Source organism: Phoenix dactylifera, chromosome 2 (assembly GCF_009389715.1).
Source record: "Phoenix dactylifera cultivar Barhee BC4 chromosome 2, palm_55x_up_171113_PBpolish2nd_filt_p, whole genome shotgun sequence".
Classification (NCBI taxonomy): Eukaryota; Viridiplantae; Streptophyta; class Magnoliopsida; order Arecales; family Arecaceae; genus Phoenix; species Phoenix dactylifera.
This window is the reverse complement of record NC_052393.1, coordinates 6847029-6869215: the sequence shown is the minus strand read 5'-3', so window position 1 is coordinate 6869215 and position 22187 is coordinate 6847029. Positions and strand designations below refer to the sequence as shown.

Genomic DNA, 22187 nt, shown 5'->3' with positions numbered 1-22187 from the left:
ATATGGAGTTGTAACTACAAGTTACTTCCAGCTAAAGTATGGACGTTTGCCGACTTCGTGGGGAAACGCTTCGCTTCGCCGCCGCAATTCCCAGCTCTCTCCCCGCTCCTCGCCTCGCCGGCCGGCGTTCGCCGCGCTCGTGGACGCCCTCCGGGTGGCGCCCAGCGACCCCGCCGCCTTACCAACCGGCAGCCCTTTTCCTCGAGCCCAGAACGGATCGTCGGGTTTGGGCGTCTCCGTTTGGTCGTCTCGAGACCTTCTTGGATCGTCCGGACCGAGGTAAGCCGCCTCCGATTCCAAATTTACCAAGAACTTAGTTCTAGAAAATTAAAGAAAAATTTGAAGAGAGACAGTCGAATACCTTGAGGGCTTCAAGAAGTCACGATAGAATCACTCGCTCAAAGAAATTTGTATAATTTCTTGAGCAACAGGGAAATTTTTATATTCAAATAATGAAGGATGAAAGGATCATAGGATCATTATTCTCTTTAGAAGATAGTGAATCCGGCACATCAAGAACGTTTCTTAGAAGCTATTGACGAGTCGAGGCACTTGCATCTTCCTAGGTTCAAGTAATTTCTCCATTCATCCTCTACCTAGGTTAAAGTAATTTCTCCATTCATCATCTACCTAGGTTAAAGCAATTTCTCCATTCATCATCTACCTAGGTTAAAGTAATTTCTCCATTCATCTACTTAGGTTCCGTCGTGATAGTTCGATCAGCTACTTGATTGAATAGGCTAGCACTGCTTAACATCTGCATAGATTTATAAAATAAATTATGGAAGCTAAAGTTTCTATTTTAGAGTACTATAAGATCTTAACATTCTTCATGCTACTGTAGCTAATAAGCTAAATTGTAGCATTTTTAAATCGTCAGTCATTCAGGAATAATTCTCTTAAGTAATTTATTCTTTATAGTTATAGTGATTTATGTTGAAATTTTTTAACTCTTTGAACTTATTTACATGGAACTGATGAAAGTTTAGGTATGGTAGTTCATCTACTAAACATGATGCAATAACTAAATATGTTTATACGGATATTCATTTTCTTCCCTTTAACACCACGTGAAAGATAAGAAACACATATGAGGGAAAAGGTGACAGTTTTTATGTTAACAACTTATTAGTTGTTTGATAGTTTAGGTGATCCTCTAGCTGTCTGGTCCTTATCTCTAGAAGCCCGAGGGAGTTACTGTTCAATATCATCTAAGCGCTTTGGCTGTTGTGGTTGCACGATGAAATTATTTTTAACCTTTGGCTTTGTTTTGTTTTTTTTTTTTTTTTTTTGCAATTTGCATTCCTTTTATGATCAGCAGTGACATGTACTTGCTTTTCAAGGATAGCACTTGTAAACAACCATTTTCTATGATCTAGAAATGTTAATTTTACATTTTATATCTATTGATAAAGAATATATGACTGCTAGAAACATGAAGATTACATGACTGCCAAAAACATGTCTCTTTTGGAGTGTTTCCCTTAATGAAACTTTCTATAAGCTCCTGAAAGTCTAGGGAAGGAAACCTAATGAAGTTTGAATAAAATTACAAAAATTTCTTTCTTCATAGGAAAAGTTTGGGAATGTTTTTCTTACAAATATAAGACAGTCAAGAAATCCTGAAATTTAATCCAGATCAATATTAATTAAATTTGAACTCTCAAAAGACCTAAAAAAATTCTTAAAAGACCAAGATAACCTCAAAGAAGCACTCCCCAAGTAATATGAAAAAAAACTCCAAAAAACAATCTGTAGTTGCTATGGTTCCTAATCAAGCTCGAAAACCCAGCTTCAATTTGGAGTGGCAATTGGGTGGGTGAAGACATATTCTGGTTAGCTCAACTTTGGCTCTAGTCAACAAAAAATTTGACTAGACCGAGTTAGTTCTGAATACTCATTAAAAACGACAACAAAGAGAAAAGCAAAAGGTGAAAGTAAGTTACAGAATTAGTGTCTCGGGATGCCAAACTGTTCCAAGTGTCGGGATATGGTGGTCTCGGTATGTTCCATCTAGAAAGGACCGAATGGCTTAATTTTGAAAGACCTAGGGTCCCAAATGCTTCCCTGTTCTTGGTCTCTCTCCAAGTTGGAATGGTACCGTGAGGATGGACCTTGATGAACTAGGTCCTCAATCCTTGACGCAAACTCATACCCAATCCACTCAAATTTCAGTTGATTCAAGTAAATTTGAAATAAAAGAACATTTTTTGTTTGTATTCAAAATTTCAAATATGTACTTATATACTATGTTGAAATTCCCCATATCATAAACAAAGAATTTCATGAGGACAATGAATTGTAAAACATGATTAGAAAGGGCGCTACCATCTACCTCACTTTTGTTATAGGAAAGGTTCCAGCATTTGCTATCGAGAATATAAGTCAAACACAAGATGATGACCTACCTCTTTATGTACCATTGACATAGGTGCATTCCATTCCCATTCTCCCCACTCATCCAAAATCAAATCAACTTCCTAGAGTTTCCATCAATAAGATGATGAGATAATGCCAGCAGGGAATTAACCTTAAAAGGAGAATCACAGATTTGGTAAAAAGGAGCAAAATAAAAGATCTTGGTAAGAGATTCTTACTAGCTCTTATGCCTTGAGACTCTTGATGTACTCTCTGATCATCATCTTCTTGGCCTCATCCTCAAATGCATTAGCTATTGCACAATTGAAAATTGGGGCTGGGGAGATTCTAAAAAAAGATACAAGATCACCTCCTCTCCACCAAAAAAAAAAAACCCTAGATGGCCTCTTCTAGGTTTTATGACAGAGGGTGAGGTCAAGAAGAGAACCTTGATCTTGAAATAGAGCAAGAAATGGAGTTTGTTGAAAGCTTGCGGCCACAGAAAAGATAGCAAGAGGGGAAAATAAATAATAGATGTGGAAGGGAAAACTAGAGATTGGAGTGGACTGTGGGACCACAAGACTAGAGTAGTTGAGGAGGAGTGAACTGATTTCAGTTTTCACATCCTTCCAACCCCAACCTTCTCCAGGTGCCTAACCCAAACCCGACCCATGTCTTGGCTAGGTCACGTCCATTTCGATCCAAAATCAATCGGATCAACAACAGCTTGGCCCAAACCCTTTTCTGATGGCATATTCAGCTGGTTGGTGGGTCTGGATCAACTTTTGCAGGCCCTAGTTTCAATTTTCATTTCCACACATAATGATGAGTCTGGGTTTCTATAGTTGGCAGTTTCATAACTTCTTGCTTGTTTCAGCAGTTTATGTTAAAAATATAAAAAATAAAATAAATTAAAATTGGATATAAAACTTGGTGAGATTTTCTGGGCAAATATCTGGAATACATAATTAATGTGTAATGAATATTGGCCAAAACTTTGAAACTGGCCTAAATTTTAGATTGGTTCCCACTGAAATTGAAACATAGCGGTTTTTGAGTCTCCAAAAACTCCAACCATGTTCACTCCCCCAACAACAAAAGAAAAAGTAAAAAAAAAGGGGAGAAAGAAGGGAAAAAGGGAACAAAGAAAAAGAAAAGAAATGCAATCAACTAAGCAACCAACAAAAATGTTGATAATTATTAACAAAACTATTATAGTGTAGGTCTTGAATAATTTTCTCTAAAAGCCGGAGATAACCAGTTCTAATTTTAGATTTGTCCTGTAGTTTTTGTTAGTGCAATGAAATTAAATATGTTTACAATCAGCAATTTTCAGGTATGCCTGTTTTAGGAACCTTAAATATGCACCGTGTTTAATGTGGGAGAACTTACTTGCCAGAATTTTCTATTCTAGCTATTAAATTTTACATGGGTGCAAATTGTCAATCCTTGTGTATCAGCCATTCCATATTGGTCCATCCTAGTTCAATTCAAACTGGTACATGCCATTACAAGAACCTTGTATCTTTTGGTGATTTGATCTTATTTTGGTTTGTATTCAACTGTAAGGGCACCCGTAGGAAGCCTAATCTTCATATCAAGAACACTAATGCGTCACTCTACTATCAACTGAAAGTATAAATGTCATATTTCTATTCTTAACAAGAAAAATCAACCTAGTCCCTCAAAGAAAAAAAAAGAAAAATCAACCTATATTTTAATTGACTTTATTTAATCTATTTTGTTATTTTGATCATATACATTTATGCCTTAGTGTGATGGAATAACAAAATGGAACTTAAGCATAAGTCAAGCATAATAATCATTTAAACATGGAGATAGTGGCTAGAGATATTATTGTAAAGCCTGCAATTAAAAGCGAGTTGTTTAAAATGGCATAAGAAATACAATCAATAAGAAAATGAACATAATCTTTCAAAAAATGGTTTGGACATTTGAAGTGTAAACATGATACAAATTGTTAAGAGATGTGCATTTCAGTTTAAGAGGCTGTGGAAAGAGTTAGAATTGAGCAAAATGACTTGAATAGGAGCCTGAAGAGATTTCAAGTACTTGAAGCTTTGATAGGACTTGATGTCAAGAAAGGATCAATATAGTCAACTCCAAAAGAATAGATAAACGTTCATTTTCTCCATCATTAGATATAGGAGTATCAAATTATCATTTTTTAATTAAAACATACACACATCCCCACATAGTTTATGCCATGAATGTTAAGTTTATTTCTGTTGTTAGTGTATAGACAGTTCTGTAATGTTCGATGCATATTAAGTAATTCAACATGATGCTATGCATCTACTGAATAGCAATGGGCATGGATATTAGGATTACTTGTGATGCTAGTTGGGTATACATTAACTAAAACTTTGCTTATTTACGTAAGACATGTCTATTCACGAGGTATAGTAATTAAAATCCGTCCAAGGGAAAAGGTGGTTAGAGTAGTTAATCAAAGTGTGCTGTTGGTATATCTTTTAGAGTGAGAGTGAGCCAACTCTTATTTGAATTTGTTTACATTATAATGTGTTATTTTTTTTTGCATCATTTATGCAGATGCATTCTTACGACTCGATGATCTTTTGGATTGTCCGTTCACTTGTTTGCCTCCCATATATTTTCATTTTGTAGTTTGTTATTTGCTCAAAAAAATGTTGTACAGTTGTAGTTTGTTAACTTTAACATTTGTTACGTGCCAGGACAGATGTTGACTACTGATTGCATTGCAACCTACTTGAGCATTGCACATGTCACATCAACGCATATGAGGGTCTAAGGTAAGATGCTACTTGCTATATTTCTAATTAAGAACTGTTATTTTAATTCGTTCAGAATATGTCGAAACACAAATGCAAAGAAGTTAGAAGTGGTCTAAGCACCAAAAGTATCATTGAAGTTTCATACCTACGTGTACCAGCTGCATAAACCACACAGTGGACCAGTTTTGCTTTGTGCCCATGCCTAGTTGGCATTGTACAGCATAGCAGATGTTCGGTGCTGGTTTTTAGTTAGAATGGGCAAAGCTCCCAGCATTTTGATCCTTGACATGTACCACTGACTCTGGATTTCCCAAGGATCAACTACTGTTAAATTCAGCTGTCCTTGATTAAACCAACTTGTGTTGGTAAACTTTCAGACTCTCTCTTGCATCATGTCTTGAACTTATGACGACTTCTCTATCATTGTTGAACTAAGTTTTTCAGGCAGTGAGTTTTCAAGAAATCATCTCTCTGTCTAAGACTGCACTACTATCCTCTTTTAGCTGATTATTCCAATTTTTGTTGTTGTCAATTCAGAGGTTAGTCTCTGATTGTTGGTGCTACATGACCAATAAACCAAAGATTTGGTATGGGTTGCTGTATCCTACTCTCATGTGTGTTAGATAGCTATTCTAATTGAACATGTAGTGCTGCAATGTTTTGCCTTTGATCTATCTTCACTATTAGCTTTCAAATTTATCTCATAATCAAGAATAGTTTACTAGCAGATAATGATCCTAGAGTTTTTCCCCCTTTTCTTCAGCATTCAAAAATATGCCTTAAATGATAATGGTTAATGGGATGGGATCTGTTGTTTCTTGCAGCTCTATGTAATTTTTGATGAATGTTAATCTTTGATTTATATTTTTTTTATATTTCGATCTGTATTTAGCTGTTTTCATGAAAATATCTAGATGAAATTGGTTGGGCTTTCTGCAATATTTTTCCCTAAAAAAGAGATGAAATGGAATTTGTATTCAGAGTAGTCCTACTGAATTTGGAAGCATGAAGGTGTAGATTGGAAAATCATTAGTAGGAGCATATTACTACTAATCACATATTCAAGTGCTGAAATTAGTTTGAAAAAGACTAGAAGTTAGACCTCTTTTTTTGTCATTGCAAAGTTTGGTGAATACTAAAATTGGCAAAAAGGACTTAAGGTAAAGAACTTTATAATAATTTAGTGGAAAATTTTATACATGTTGGTACAGGTTGCTCCTTATTTTTCGGTGGTTTGTGCTTGTAATGACTAAAGGTTTTGGGGGTTTCTGTGATACTGCACTTTGCAGTCAAATGTTAGGAAAGGAAAAGGAAGAAACCAGATCCACCTTGTATTGTTGGTGATACAAGTGCTGGAGTCGATTGTCCCTACTGTCAGGGAAGAGGTCTCTCTTGCTTTCCACTAAATTAGAAGTTGGACCTCTTTTTTTGTCATTGCAAAGTTTGGTGAATACTAAAATTGCTAAAATTGGCAAAAAGGACTTAAGGTAAAGAATTTTATAATAATTTAGTGGAAAATTTTATACATGTTGGTACAGATTGCTCCTTATTTTTCGGTTGTTTGTGCTTGTAATGACTAAAGGTTTTGGGGGTTTCTGTGATACTTCACTTTGCAGTCAAATGTTAGGAAAGGAAAAGGAAGAAACCAGATCCACCTTGTATTGTTGGTGATACAAGTGCTGGAGTCGATTGTCCCTACTGTCAGGGAAGAGGTCTCTCGCTTTCTACATGTGGATGCACATACCTAGCAATTAGTGGTAAATTTCTTCAGATTAACATTGCCTTATGCTCGTTAAACTTTCTTTATTATCCACTTCTCATGTGTATGACTGGACATTCGCAGGCTGGACAGATTGTTTTCAGGTTATGCTTCCAAAAGCAGAGTGCAAAAGGGTGACACCCACTTTTCACATGTTGCTACATTGATGTCTGCACTGAAAATACTTGTGATGTTAGTTATGCGACAAATCTGTACTCTTCCCAGATGCAAGTTATGTAGTAAAAGTGGACTTGGTATTGTAACCCATGCTTTGGAACAGTGGAATGCAGAGATATAATGGGTTTTCACTATATGAAGATCAATGGCGAACCATCGTGGCATCACGAAGAGAAGTAACAATATTTCGTAATGTATCTAGTCCTAGAGATACTGATTTGGATCATCTTTATTTCTTTTTTTTTTATAACAATTACTGATTGGATCATCTTGTCTCTGCTTTCTTCTACTTTATGCAAATAGTCATTCAACTGAACTGTGATTTCTGCCATATGTCATTTTGTTTTAGCTACTACAATGGATGGCGATCAATGTCTTTCAATTGCAGATGCCAATTGTCAAGTGCCTTCAACTCGGTCCCAATTTGAACCTCAGATTGGATGGTAAAGGCTTGATGCCAGCTGTTTTTTGTCAGCTGTTCCATATCAATATCCATATAGATACAGATGACTCCGTTATTGTTAACTTGTAAGCTTCTGTATGACCTTTAAGCTTTGCAAGCTATATTTCAACGCTGTGCAGAAAATTTTCTGTAAATTGTATAATGTGGAATCTAATCATGCAGTGACTCTAAATTGTAGGTCATTAATGTTTGTTTTGTATCAGAACAGATTAGTGGGGGTGTTGGGGTATTGGAGTCTGTAATGAGGAGAGCCTCCTGTTCTGTTTCCTTGTTGACCAGCAAGTTGACTGTCGAATGAGCTCATTTTCATCATCTTGAAGGTATGTAAGATTTGAAGGCGAGGTTTGTCCGGGAGAGTGCTCAGGAGCTCAACAGAGACTATGAGCTTGTGACCTCCATAGTGTAAGGGATTGCAGAAGGGTTCTCGCAGAAACCATAAATCTCATGGTAGCCTCATTCCACCTCCGCCAATGTTTTAGGGCTTAAACAGCGAGGAACCAGACACAGCTCTCCTGATTATCTCAAAGATCCAGCAGGTTTGATGAACATGTCAAAACCCTGAAAGAACTCTCTAATGGAGGCGACGAGCCTACCACCATCTCTGATTGGCTATGGTGTCACCAGCAAGAGGAGTGACAGGCATGGATAACACTGCAAGAAAGTAGTTGGAACCAAGCGATCTTGGCTCCCAATCATAGTTGGTGAGGATTAGCTGGAGCCCCATTGCCACCTGTGGCTCCTTCCATTCCAAGGTTTGTATGTTCCGGCTGCTGCTTTGCCGGCTTCACAAGTAACATAAATAATTTTTCCTCGACACATCCCATGCAAGTTGTAGTTATAAATATCCATCAAGTTATTTACCCAAGAAAAGCTCCTGCCAGCTTGACCTTGTAAGTCCAGGACTTATGACTAATCTATTGCTTTAGTAGGGATTATAGACAAATTTCTAGGCATAATCCATGTGAAGGAAAGTTATTGAATCTTGAAATTTAGAAAGTTATAAAAGCCAGTTTGGGAGCTTCCATCTGGGCGATAGCCTAGGGATGGAGCAAAGGGAAGGGGGGGGGGGAGGAGAGGAAGATCTCATGGTCTCATGGGCAAGATTGAAAAAAAAAAACAAAAGTCTTTTTTTTTTCTTTGAATCATAGTGAGAGTGGGGCACTAATCTCTTCATACTTCCTCACACTCCCTCTTTCCTTTCACCCAGTGCTCCAATCCCAGAGTATCTCGCCGGATTTTAGCCAATCGAACCCTATCACTTTTTGAGGCTGAAAATTTATAGGTAATTTAATATTCAAATGAGAATATATATATATATATATATATATATATATATATATATATATATATATATATATATATATATATATATATATATATATATATATATATATATATATATATATATATATATATATATATACACGGATAATTTTGGATTTTCCCGTAGAGAATATAAGAACGTAGTCGGCAAATGCTCTGCCGACTTGTTCTGGAATTTTTATATCCGGGATCCGTGCATAGTTTTCGACAACGTTATTGATGAAATTGGCTATCTTGCCGACTTTGTATGAGCCCTGCAAATTATCTCCAACACCATTACAGAACGTTCAAAAGGGCTCTCTCTGCGCGCCCGCCGGCGATGGCCACGTTCACGGCCGCATTCGCGCTGCCTCCAGGCGATTCCGCCACCGCACGTGGCGGCAACCCTTTTCATCGAAAGGAGAACGGTTCGTCGCGTCTGGGTGTCTCGAGACCCTCTTGGATCGTCCGGACCGAGGTAAGCCCACCCCTCCAACACCCCAACCTCAACCCCCCTCCCCCAAATCTCTCCTCCTCGTTAGAATAATTTCGCCTTTTTATAGTGTTCGCCTATCGAAACGACGAAGGAGCTCGAAAAAGACATGGAGATAGGCATGGCTTAAGAGTTTATTTTGGAGCCAGTGTACCTCCAATTTGAAAACTTTGGGGGGTTCAAGATCTTAGTAAAACCACTAGCTCAAAGAAATTTGGACATTTTTTGGGCAAAGCGGAAAATTTTATACAGATAAATTGTTTTAAAACAATAATCTTAGAGTTCTTGTTTTCTTTAGAAGATAAACCATCCGACACATCAAGATCGTTTCTTGGAAGCTATTCTACTGGATGCATTTGGCTCGAGAACAAATCTAAAGGCCTTAATCTGCCTTTGGTAGCCTTTATGCGGCCATGTGGAAGTAATTTTCCTGCATGGTAGTTTCTGTAGCTACTTGATTGAATAGGCTAGGGCACGCTTGGCATCTGATTAGATGTCTACATGACTACAATGAATTATCTAAGTATGTCGTTTGATAGTTTACATCATTATTAAGTTCTTTAGCTGGCTTGCTGTGAAGATATTCTGCCTTAGTATTAGAGCATAGCTTTCTTCATATGATTATAGGTAATTAGTTAACTGTGCAGCACAAGTAGATCAGCATGTCTTCCAGGAATCATTCTCTTAAAAAATTCTACATTTTTAATAGTTATAACTTCTTTTAGAATTTTGGGATTTTTTGAACCATTTGTGTGGAAGTAAGAAAAGTCCAGCTTTAACAATTCTTATTACTGAATATGATGCAATAATCAAAGATTCTTATAACAATACTTATTTATTTATCCTCTAGCATCGCATGAAAGGTACACATACATTATAGTTAATAATTTATCAGTTGTTTTGTAGTTAGGTGATCCCTAGCTGCCTGGTCCTTCTGTCCACAAGTGAATGAGTCACCTTCCAATATCATCTGAGCACTTTGACAACCGTGGCTATATTATGCATGACATTTGGAACGTTTTGTTCCTTGTATTCCTGTTCCTTATTGTGACATGTGATATTGTTATTTGAGGATAACACTTGTGACCAATCATTTGCTGTGATATTGAACGTTAACTTACATTTTACTGATTGAGAAAGAAAATATGACTGCTAAGAAGCATAATGTCAAAAAAAATATTACTGACAGAAACATATTTTTTGAGGGTTTTGACTTAATAAAACTTCCTTAATTCCTTAAATTTAGAGAAGGACACCTAATGTGAAGCTCCAACAATAATACAGAATGTCTAATTTCTTTGTAGGAGAGGTTTAAGCATGTTTTCTGTGCAAATGAAGGCAGTCTAGAAGTCCTGTAATTTAATCCAAATCAACAAGTATCAAATTCTAATGCTCTTTAGAGCTAAATGAATTCCCAATAATACCATGATAACCTCCATAAAGCAATACCCAAGCAAGTGTAATATCAAAAACCATCCTCAATTGCTACCTTTCAGTTCCTAATCAAGTTTTGAAGTCAGTTTAAATTTTGGTTTCAGCTAAGACATAATGATTATGGTTTCAAAAGTTTCACTGTTCTATTGGTTTCTTGCTCATGTTTCAGCAAGTTTAATTGAAAATTATTGAAAAATAAAAAGAAAGAAGTTTTAAAATGGATATGAAAACTCGCTTACATTTGAAAAAATGAAGGAAACACAGATACTTAGAATAAACAACTTATGTATACAATGAATCTAGTCCCATAATTTAATTTGGCCAAAATTCTGAAATCTGACTAAATTTTAGATGGTTCCAATTGAGATTGAAACATCGTAGTTTTTTAGTTTCCAATAGAATTCCAAACATATTCCTACTGTATTCGCTGCTGCAACACCACCCCCCTCCCCAACCCCTACGCACACATCAAAAGGGAAAAAACACAGCTTGCCCAACAAAAGCATAGTTTTTAAATAATTTTTCCTAAGAGCCAAAGGTCCCTGGGTCCAATTTTAGGCTTGTTCTATAATGATTAAAATCGATTAGTTTTAGATGGTCTTTTTTGGGAACCTTAGTTATGCACCAGGGTTTAAAGTGAAATCATGTCCTACCCTGTCTTGTGTGACATGAGTCATCTTAGCTGGATAAAGAAATGATATAATGGTGCAAAACTGCAAGCTGTAATCTCACTAGTCTGAGCCGGGTGACATGACTCCATCCTGTTGTAATACAGACTGGTAATACCCAAAACAGCTCCTTGTATCTTTGGCCATTTTATTTTATTTTGGTTTCTATTGAAGGGCTCACCTCAGAAGATTAATCTTCAAATCGAGAACATCAGTGATGTGAACCCATCACTCTACTACCACAAGAAAGCATAAAAATCATCTTCCAAAATCAATTTATTGTTCTGATCAGTTACAAATATGCCTTAATTTGATGGAATAATCAAAGGGAACATAAGAGATATTTATTATAAAACATACAATTAACTCTCAACGGTCCAGGTAGCTGGGAAGCTTCCTTCAATGGGGTCAATCAATCATCTACCTTATCCCTGTTTCTTGGCTCCTCCACAACCAAGAAAATTGAAAATCAATTTCAATGGGTCACTGGAAGCTGATGGTGAGGCTGGAGTACTCAGGAAACATGAAGGTGGAATCTTGGCTTCTGGTGTTTCACCTGTGCCAGAAAATATTTTACCCATTCGGGAACTTCAGAGGCTGCATGGGAGGAAATTCGACTGGCCCATAATCTCCTCAACACCAATGCGATTTTGCTTGAAGAGACTCATGCACCATCACTAACTGGAATCAAGGAAAAGGGGACTGCCATCGCCCATTGCTGCCTGCTATTCTTTCCTCTTTTGTAAAGTTTTCCATCTTCTCTACTTCTCATTATCTATAGAGAAGGGAATCAAGTTGCTGATCTGCTGTCCAAAATTGGCCGCGGGTGGCAGAATGCTACTATTGGGTTGTTGGAGTTTCTCTCCTCTATTGCTCAAATTGCTAATGCTGATGCTGTTAGCTATATTTGCTTAAGAACTTAATGGACTTAGGCCCTTGTACCAACTAAAAAAGGAGGTTAGTAGTTTTAGAGGGTGCCAATTGGCTGGGTCAGTAATGTCTCTTATATGGATGCAAGGGAGATGGGTTTGATCCAGCCTTCACACTGGTATTTGACAGGGCCTCCACTTGTCCTAGCTCTTGAAAAAAAAGGTGAGTAGTTTAAGAAAGAATAGAAAGTAGCATTAAATAAAAATGAACATAATCTTTTAAAAATGGTTTGGACATTTGAAGTGTACATATGATGCAATTTATCAAGAGATGGGTTAAGTTTTAGGATGCTACAAAAGAGTTACAGTTGACCAACATGACTTGAATGAGAGTCATGAAGACATTTTGAGGATTTGAAGGTTTAACAGGACATGTAATACGAAAAAGATCAGTGCGGTCGACTCCAAATGGTTGGTAAAAATTCATCATTTCTGTCATTTTCTGTAAGGGGATCAGTAAATTACCTTTTTTTCTAACACAAGCATGCCCCTATGACCCCGCTTCATAGTTTGTATCATGAATTATAAGTTTATATGTTGCTAATAAGTAAATATATTTCTGTAAGGTTTATTGCATCGTAAGTCACCCAAAATGATGCTATGAATATATCAAAATAGCGATGGACATAGATTTCTATGATTATCTGTGATGTTGCATGCACAAATTAATTAAAGGTTAAAGTTTGTTTATTTGTGTAAAACATGTCTATGCATCAATTAAAATGGTTGAAATGTTTCCTAGGGGCAAAAATGATTAAATTGGTTAATCAAAGTGTGCCGGCTGTATATCGTCTCTCCATATGTTCATCAAAGATTGACATTGTATCTGCTTTAACCTGGTTATTTCCAGTTCTGATTGTTGCTTTGGAGGTAGGTCTCTCAGAGTTGGTGTTCTGTGACCAATATTTGCTATGTATTTGTTTCATCCTACTCTGATATGGGTATTAGATAGCTCATCTAATGCACTGTTTTGCGCTCCATTGGCTCCCCAGTATCAGGTTTCAAATTTATCTCATTATCAACTAGTGTTTGCAAGCAGGTAATAAGCATAAAGTTTTTCCTCCTTTCAGGACTCAAATATTCCATGAATGGTAATGGTTTATGGTATGATATGCGTTGTTTCTTGTAACATTGTAATTTCATGGATATTAGTCTTTGGATTAATATTTTAGATATTGGGCCTTCCACTATCTTTCCTTCTAAAAAAGAGAAAAGATGAAATGGAATACTGAAATTTGGAGGCATAAACAAGGTAGATTGGAAAATCATCATACGAGCATGTCATCAATATTCATGTATTCAAGTGTTGAAATTAATTAAGAAGAGACCACATGTCAGGACTCTTTATTTATTCCTTACAAAATAAGGTAAATTAGTAAAATTGGCAAAAATAAGGTAAAAACTTTATTATTTAATGGGAATTTTTATGCATGCTGGAAAAGTATTATTCTTTATTTTTGGTTTTTTCCATTTGTTGTGGCTAAGGGTTACTGGTGTTCTTATGACATTATACTTTGCAGTCAAATGTCAGGAAAGAGAGAAGGAAAAAACCAGACCCACCTTGTGTCGTTTGCAAAGGAAGTGGGAGAATTGATTGCTATTACTGTCAAGGAAGAGGTCTCTCTCTCTACCTCTCCTCCCACCCACCCCACACCCCCCAAAATTTGGTTGCACATAGTGTGGTAAAATTATTCATACTGTCATTGCTTTATGCTAGTTACTTTTCTAAGTTATTCACTTGTTATGCATGTGACTGGGCATTTGCAGGCAGGGCAAATTGTGTGCATCAAGTTATGCTTCCAAAAGGAGAATGGCCAAAATGGTGAGTTGCCCAGTTCTCACTTTTTTTCTCTCTTTTTTTTTGAGGAAAAGAAGGGTGAATCCCACGTTGCTTTATTAAAGAATGAAAGAATAAACACTGGTGGCTCCGGGTGAAGGAGCCGAAGTTACATTCAGCCCACCCCAAGCTGATGAGAAACCCTCTTACATGCAGCCATACTTTTTAGCATTGCAACACAGCACCCAATTCTTAACAAGGTTACAAAGATAAACAATCTTCTTGGAAGTCTCCTTCTTGAAAAAAATGTGGTTATTTCTTTCCTGCCAGAAACACCAACAAGTAGCAAGCACTAACTTGTCCCATCCTTCTTTGAGTTCTCTTGGTATTCTTCTATTCCTCGATTCAGTCCACAGGGATAGCAAAGATGTTCACTGACCTTTTATACCCAACTTTTCTTCGAGTCTCTGCCATACTTTCATCACAAAAGTACAATTCAGAAGAAGATGGTCCACAGTTTCTTCATGATGATTACACAAGAGAGAACCATCTGGCACCTTCCAGCCCTTCTTTGCCATTACCTCTTTTGTGTGAAGCCTGTTTCTAATGGCCAGCCATGAGAAGATTTTATACTTCTCTAGCACTGCTACCTTCCACAGGGTCTTGTAATATGGGCATTTCACTCCACCTTGATTGAGGAATCTGTAGAGAGACTTAACTGTGAATAGCTTTGACTGCTCTAGTTTCCAACTTGGTCTATCATCCTCCCTTCCAATCGATGTTATTCTTGGAATCTCTTCAAGCTCTGACCATTTATAGACTGATCATAAGTCAGTGGTCCTTTCCTCACCACTCTCCGACTCCCAGCTCTTTGTCTACAACAATATGCCGCTGCTAGGTTCTTCTCTAATGTCTCATAAAGCTTGGGAAAGAGAGAAGCTAGAGGTAAATTGCCGATCCAAGTATCATCCCAGAATCTGAAACTTCTTCCATTAACAAGTTTGAATGCTAGAGAGCATCTGAAGGGCCTAGAAGCTCTCAATGTCTCGCCAAAGTGGGGATAAGGAAAAGAGGAATTTCTTGGTTCTAGGACCAAGCCTTCTCCTTCTGTAATGGATATCGATGATTAGATTTTTCTATGGGGATTTATCATTATAGAAGTAATGCCATCACCACTTGCCCATGAGAGCAACACTAGGATCTTCTAAATTTTTGCACCAAAACCTCCCTCTTCTTTTGATTTGCAAACAATTTCGCAAGCAGTAAGGCATGAAAACCTAGAAACAGATGCTATCCCTTTCCAGAGAAATGATCACCGGATCTTGTTCGATTTTCTTTAGCACCCACTTTGGCAACTTGAAGATTGACATGTAATATTTAGGGAGGTTTGATAATACTGCATTTGCTGAAGTAATACAACCTGCAATTGATAGGAGAACTTCCCTTTCCAACTCTCCAGTCTCTTCTCAACCGTCTATAAGAGATCTCCTCTCCACCTTCCTCAGTCTCTTTATACACAGTGGTAGCCCTTGGTATTTAACAGGAAGCTTTTCCAGTTTGCAACTAAGGGCTGCAGCATATTGAGCATGGTCCTCAATTCACACATGGATAACTGCACTCTTGGTGCAGTTAATCCTTAGGCCAAACACCCTTTCAAAACTATGCAAAATCAATTAAAGAACTTCAAGCTGGTAGATTGGATATGCCTGGGCAATTCCCCACATTACCGAGGCCCTTTGTAAGTCCCTCTCTTCTGGTCTGATTGATCATTCTAGAAAGGACATTAGCAGCAATAATAAAATAGAAGGGAGAGAGAGGGGCGCTTGTCTCAAGCCACTCTAGGTCGTTGGAGATCCATTCAAAATATGGACAATTTTGGCAGATCAAATGAGGTTTTCATCCAGTCCGCTCATGTCCTGGGAAAGCCTCTGTGTCTCCAACAGAGGTCCTGGTTCAACTTGTCATAAGCTTTTTCAAAGTCTAATTTTAGGAGAATGCCATCCAGCTTCTTACAAAAAGCCAAAACCTCAGAGCAGCCAAGAAGTCTAGAATTAGCCCTCCTTTTGTGAATGCAGACTGAGAATTTTGGACCAATTTCTCTGTCAAAGGCAGCAATCTATTAGCAAGAGTTTTGGGGATTATCTTGATGATGCTTTGAACTAAAGTGATCAGCTTAAAGTCATTAGGATGTGCTGCCTCCTCCTCCTTAGGCACCAAGGTTAAGAAGGTATAGTTCATTCATTCCAGATCTAGGTTATGTGCCAAAAATTCATCAAATAGTGAGATAAAATCCTGCCTAATTAGGTCCCAAAAGCACAAGAAAAAGTGCATTAGGAACCAATTCGGCCCTGGTGCCTTGTCAGCACTTAAGTATTGTCATCTGTCTCCTTTTCTGAGAATGGCTCAATGGGTACGTTCAAATCCACATCAGAGTCACCATAGAGTCTTCCCCAGTCCAAACTAAAAGGACCAGTAGGGGCTGCTTCATAAAGATTTTTAAAGTACTCCACAAACACCACCCGAGCAATATCATTCTATACTGTGATCTCAGTGTCTCCATCAACCAAAACAGCTAGTGATTTCTTCTTCTCCGCCCGCTTGCCACTTTGTGAAAAAATTCTGTATTAGAGTGACATTTTAGCCGCCTTATTCATGTCCTCTGTCTCCCATAGATCTCTTCCTCAAGGTAAATCTTGTTGAGTTCAGCTTTGTTTCATCTCCTTTTTTCTCTTTCAGTCTCTGCAAGCCTTGTGTTTTCCTTTTTCTTATCCAGAACGCCAACGGAGCTGAGGAGGAGGTTTTTCTTAGCAAGTAATTCCTTCCTCTTCCCATTCATTTAGTCAAGCTCTATATTCTTGCAGCTTAGTTACCCAGCCTGCACTGATGTCCTCCAGACTATCCTTCGTCCTCCAGACTTCTTGGATCACGTTATCAAAATCTTCTTCCTGTATCCACCAATTCTCCAATCTGAAGGGTTTTTGTTTAGCTCTCATCTCCTCTGTGCCGAGTCCAGTAGGTGCATGGTAAAAGCTTTTTGGATGGATACGGGATAATTGTTTTCCACTCTGAGGAGATAAGGAAGTGATCAAGCGTTTCCAAGAAAGGATCCTCATGTTGGTTGCTCCATGTGAATTTTCTTCCTTGAGTTTGATGTCAATCAGCTCTAGGGATCTTATAAACTTAGATAGTTATTCTTAGTCTAGAGGACATTGTTTCATGCCCACTCAATCCTCCATAGACCTTGTTACATTATAATCACCACCTGCAACCTATGACCCAGTAAAACTAGCTCTTCTTCTGCACGGTTCATTCCATGATTCAGTCCTCAGAGCTCTCTCATTTGGTCCATACACAGGTGAAAAACAGAATACAAATTGGCTGGCTCATTCCTTCAGAGTCCCTGATACTGAGAAGGCTCCTGTATCACCAGCAACTAACTCAAATTTCCTGCTGTTCCAACCAACTAAATTTCCACCGGGCACTGCCATCTCCATTCAAATACCACCACCCATCAAATAGACCTCCACCTCCTATAGCCTTTAGAACAGCCACTTGTGGATTATGCAGCTTGGATTCCTGAAGCGAAATGATAACACATTTAGTTGCAAGTAATAGCTGCCTAACAGCTTTTTGTTTTGAGGCCATAAACAGGCCTCGTAACATTTTGCATATTAGCAAAATTAGGGGACAGAGGGATGACAACCATCCATACAGACCATCTTACACCGTAGGCGAACATCAGTCCTATGGGGCTGAAGCCCAATCATTTCCAGTCTTCCAGGACAACTAGCAACTACTCAAAATACCCCTGATAAATGGGGTTAACAAAACAGCAGCCCCAAGCCCCATACACCCATAGCCTAGTTAACATTGTTGATATAAAAGTCCTCGTTACATTAACATAAAACGTAACACAACGTAAAACACAAGAAAATGAAAGCAACCCCACAGATGCCAGCCCAAGGTCCATTCAAACTCGAGCCACAGGGCTTGCCATCCTGAGAATCTAGAACAGCAATCTTAGCTTCCTTTTCAGCCTCTATCTTCTTCAGTTGCGGTTCAGCCTCCTTTTCCTTGCTCCTCACAAAGATCAAGCCACATTTTCTCCCTAACTCGATCAACACTTCTGGTTCATGGGAACTGAGAATCATCTCACCATCTACCATCTTTTTTGCAGATTTTTTTTTTGCCTTGCTAGTCTTCTTTTTCAATATTGTTGTTGTCTTCACGGTATTGTTTAGTGCCTGAATTCTGGCACTTCATTTTGGTGGTGTCTTTGGTGAAGCTTGGCCCACTGCAGTCCCTAGTAAAACAGTGTCCAAAACCACCTTTGCTCAGCTGAAAGTCCATATCAGATCGACTCCTGCCAGGCCAACAGCTCCTGCTGGGTTACCGCAATAACAGAATTACTCAACAAGGTATTCTCCATTCTCTTGGTCAATAAATCTATACTGCAAACTTCCAAAATCCTCTGCCTTTGAGGAGGGGACAAGACTTTCTAAGCTTCCGAGAACAGCAAGTCCACCGTCTGATGTCTAACAGTAGCAGGAGTGTATTCGCCTGGAAGGAAATCGGCCACCTGCTCATTAATGACCTGATCTACAACTGTAGATTTTTCTTGAGGACCATCAGGGTGCAGACACAGCAGAAGATCCATTAATGCACTAGGGATGGGTTCATCAGCAGAAGGTAACTGGATAAGGTCTTCATGCCCCACAACATGCGAAGCAGGAGCAGAAAGTTGGGTGTTTGAATTAGAATTTGATTATGGGGTTTCAGGTTCCCTATACTGGTATTTTTCTCTCCAACCTGAGAATCAGGAATAACCTGATTCTCTATAACTTTAATCTGGTTAATGACATCAGGATTATCAGAAGCTTAATGCTAACACCTGAAGTAAGCTCAAATGATATTCAAATTCTCATTACCTCCATTTTGATTGCTAGCAGAATTAGGAATTTCATCTCTCTGCTTATTAGACTTATCAGAGAATTTCGATTCTTGCTGGTGGTTGATTACTTGGGCCCTATCCTTCTAGTCGCCGAAACCTTGTGCTGGATTTGCTGAGTTTCCACCAGGCCACACATCCCAGATTCCATCCCTGGGAAGCAATGGAGGTGGAGGGGGGCGACCATCTTCCACATCCCTGATCTCTACTCTAACTTCATACTGAAAGTCATCCACTGAAACATCTACGAATGGAGGGATGGAGGCTGGGTTCTTACAGAAAACAATAAGATTGACAGAGGAAAGGTCTAAGCCACAAACACTACTAAGGTCAACAGCATGTAAGATACCAGACCAACTTATAAGAACCCTAGCATCATTAGCATTCCATTAAGGACCAGGGAAGCCAAAAAGTCTCAAAGACACGCGATCAACAAGACCATGGTAAGGCCTATTATCTCTTATGGACCAAGGCTTGATAATAAAAGAAAAGACATCAGAATTAATGTAATCTTTCTTTTGAAGCTAAAAAATGCCTTGCTGACTAGGAAAAGTACCAATGGAGAGGCTCAGACTGTACATTTTAATGATCTGGTTGTGTAGGTAATACCTTGAGGCTTTAACAAGGGCAGATCTCAGCATCATCCGCTATTTGTATCTAGATCTACCCTTTCTACTACTTGTCTGTGCCATGACCTGTACTTGTTATTGGCTTGCATTTACACTTGAAGGACCACTCTATCCTCTTTCAGGCTCCATTTTCCTTTTTTCTGCAGCAGCTCTCCTACACCTGGCTGTTGTAGATCCAATACCACTACAGATAAAGCAGGTTATAGCATTCATGCATTCTTCCACTACCACCATATTGGAGGGATGTGTTCAAGTCAATGCATTGAGGCACGAGCTGACAGTTAGAGTTGTTGACAGCATTAATGGAGTTATAACCTCTTCTACCTTGGCTAGGATACCATCAGGAGCTCCGGAATCCTGTGGAATATCTAATCAGCCCCCCTCTTGGTTTCAACCATGCTTTTCTAGGACCACCACTATGTTCACCCCTTGCAGCCACACCTCTTCCTCCACCTCCAAACCCTCTTCTCTTCCTCTCTCCCTTCCTCTTCCTCTTCCTCCATCTCTTCCTCCCCTTTCTTCCTAACCCAGTTCTCGCATGTTACTGCATTGATTCCTGCGCTGGAATTATTCTTTTTGTTATGCAAATGTTCTGAACTGTTGGCAGGTGCAAGGTTTGTGGTGGAAGTGGACTTGAGTATTGTAATCGATGCCTTGGAACAGGGGAATACAGAGATATATTTGGTTTTCACTTTATGAAGATCAATGGAAACTCATCATGATGTTGTGAAAAAAGCAAATATCTTCAGGAGCAGTCTCTTTGTGTATGTGGCACATTTCAGAGTTATCTTGTCCCGTGCACTCTCATTGGTGTCTTTTCTCTTTTTTTTTCTACTTCAGGAAAATAGCCATTCAACAGAACTGTAAATTCTTCGATGTATTATTTTGTTTCAGCTGCTTCAAAAGATGGTATAGATCTTGTAATAGCAATGCCCATTGCGCATTGGCACTACTCGATCCCATTTTGAACCTCAAGCTGGATAGCAAAGGCTTGACAAATTGTCAGCTATCCCATATCAATGCAGATATCAGTACTATGTTTTTAACTTGTAAACTATTATGTGACCCTTGATCCTTTCAACTTTCAGCATTCTGCAGCAAATATGCAGTAAATTATATATTGCAGAATATAACAATGAGCGATTTGTTGTAACTCACACATGTTTTAGAAAAACAGATTACAGTTGCACATGTTAAACAGAATTGATGGTCAGAATTTTCACTTTTTGTTTTCTTATTAGTATTGATTAACTTTATGGATCTAGTGAAACTCCTTAGCTTGTGCAACTACAGAAGAAGAGTTTAATTTTGGGCAAATTGGTATTATAATTTGTTTGGAACCTATCGAATAGCCTGATTGGAGAGGCGAAAGAGGAAATCGCAGCCATTTCTTGTTGCCGGCCTGAAAAAATGTGTAGCGATTTTGCTTTACAGGATCATGACCATCAAAAAAATTCAGGTAGATGGGGCCTCCCGGCTAGACTCTCCTGTCTGTCCCAGTTAGGTGACCAGACCGGCGCTCAACCTGGACAGTGAAAATTTTCTCTTTGCATCAAACCTTCAAACATTTTGGCCGCCAGTTGGTGACAAGTTGATCATTCAGAAATTTTTGCCCGGTCCTTTAAAGGAGAATATTGAAAAGTGAGGCTGGAAGTGTTAGACGTTTGGATGTAGCTCCGACTGGCAACACAGGTTTGGGGTTCCAAGTTTAGACTCAGCCTAATATGAGGATAAACTCGGTCCTGAGTGCAATAAAACAGGAAGTACAAAAAACAAACCCACTAAGTACAATGGCTTTGCTTCCCTTGGACAGGCTGATGGCTCTCAAGGGCAGCACAGATTTTCTTTTCATCTCAACAGCTTCCAGGCCCATGATTGGATTCAGCCATCATGAGTTTCCAAGTTGACTTCTAGTCAGTCTTATTTGGTATTCTCCTGCTTGTCTTTGTTATATAAACTTTTTTTTTTTAATCTCTTACCATGATCCAGTAGTTGCTCTCTCACTTTTTCGGTCACACACATTTTCATGTTGGTTGTTGTCCTTGTTAGGAGCTATTTAAAGAAAATTTTTTTGCTATATATTAAGTAATAAATTTAATTTACAGCCAAGCAAAAACTTCAATCAGTAACTTCTATTTTTGCACAAGCTAAATCTTTATATAGAAATCCCATGTTAGTCTCATGCTATGCTAGTTTTCCTCCTTTTGTTTTTTCAACTATTTTTGAAATATGATAGTATAATAAATTATAATAAATAGAAGATTTTAATAACTAAATTTTTGTTGCATATTAATAAACTTTAATGATGAGTAAGAATATTAATACTAGCATCATTAATATATGTTGCATATTGATTAATGAATTTATATAATGGCCAAGCACATTAAAAAAAATAACTCCATATAAGCTGAATCTTTATAATTTGCACATAAGTAGCTTATAACTCATGCAATATGGGGCGTATGACTTTTTT

The 22187-nt window shown here is 38.2% G+C and overlaps 1 protein-coding gene and 1 long non-coding RNA gene across 6 annotated transcripts; both read left to right on the top strand.

Moving 5' to 3' along the window:
- Positions 1–8520, top strand: LOC120106292. 4 transcript variants are annotated; one of them, XR_005508479.1, is made up of 6 exons: positions 1–279; positions 5081–5153; positions 6425–6520; positions 6752–6892; positions 6979–7599; positions 7713–8520. It is a non-coding gene; the product is annotated as an uncharacterized LOC120106292 (long non-coding RNA). The 4 variants fall into 4 exon arrangements; XR_005508483.1 differs by having other exon boundaries at positions 7743–8519; XR_005508485.1 differs by having other exon boundaries at positions 2–279; positions 6979–7260; positions 7421–7801.
- Positions 8521–9057: 537 nt separating this feature from the next.
- On the top strand, positions 9058–20768 carry LOC103703559. 2 transcript variants are annotated; one of them, XM_026803164.2, is made up of 6 exons: positions 9058–9314; positions 13103–13230; positions 13353–13399; positions 13881–13977; positions 14128–14182; positions 20322–20768. In XM_026803164.2, the coding sequence occupies exons 1-6, from the start codon at positions 9077–9079 to the stop codon at positions 20411–20413; spliced, it is 657 nt and encodes a 218-aa protein (XP_026658965.2). In that variant the 5' UTR covers positions 9058–9076; the 3' UTR covers positions 20414–20768. The 2 variants fall into 2 exon arrangements, 1 of the variants encoding a protein (XP_026658965.2); XR_003384947.2 differs by lacking the exons at positions 13103–13230; positions 13353–13399 and adding exons at positions 18423–18555; positions 18686–18929 and having other exon boundaries at positions 9118–9314; positions 20322–20393.
- The last annotated feature ends 1419 nt before the right edge of the window (positions 20769–22187 follow it).

Bases quoted from the DNA above. Each gene is read 5' to 3' on its own strand.
- LOC103703559 (XM_026803164.2), top strand. From the start codon at position 9,077: ATGAAATTGGCTATCTTGCCGACTTTGTATGAGCCCTGCAAATTATCT. The intron at 13,978-14,127 runs GTCTCTCTCTCT...GGGCATTTGCAG, and splicing joins CTATTACTGTCAAGGAAGAG to GCAGGGCAAATTGTGTGCAT. The intron at 14,183-20,321 runs GTGAGTTGCCCA...AACTGTTGGCAG, and splicing joins AAAGGAGAATGGCCAAAATG to GTGCAAGGTTTGTGGTGGAA.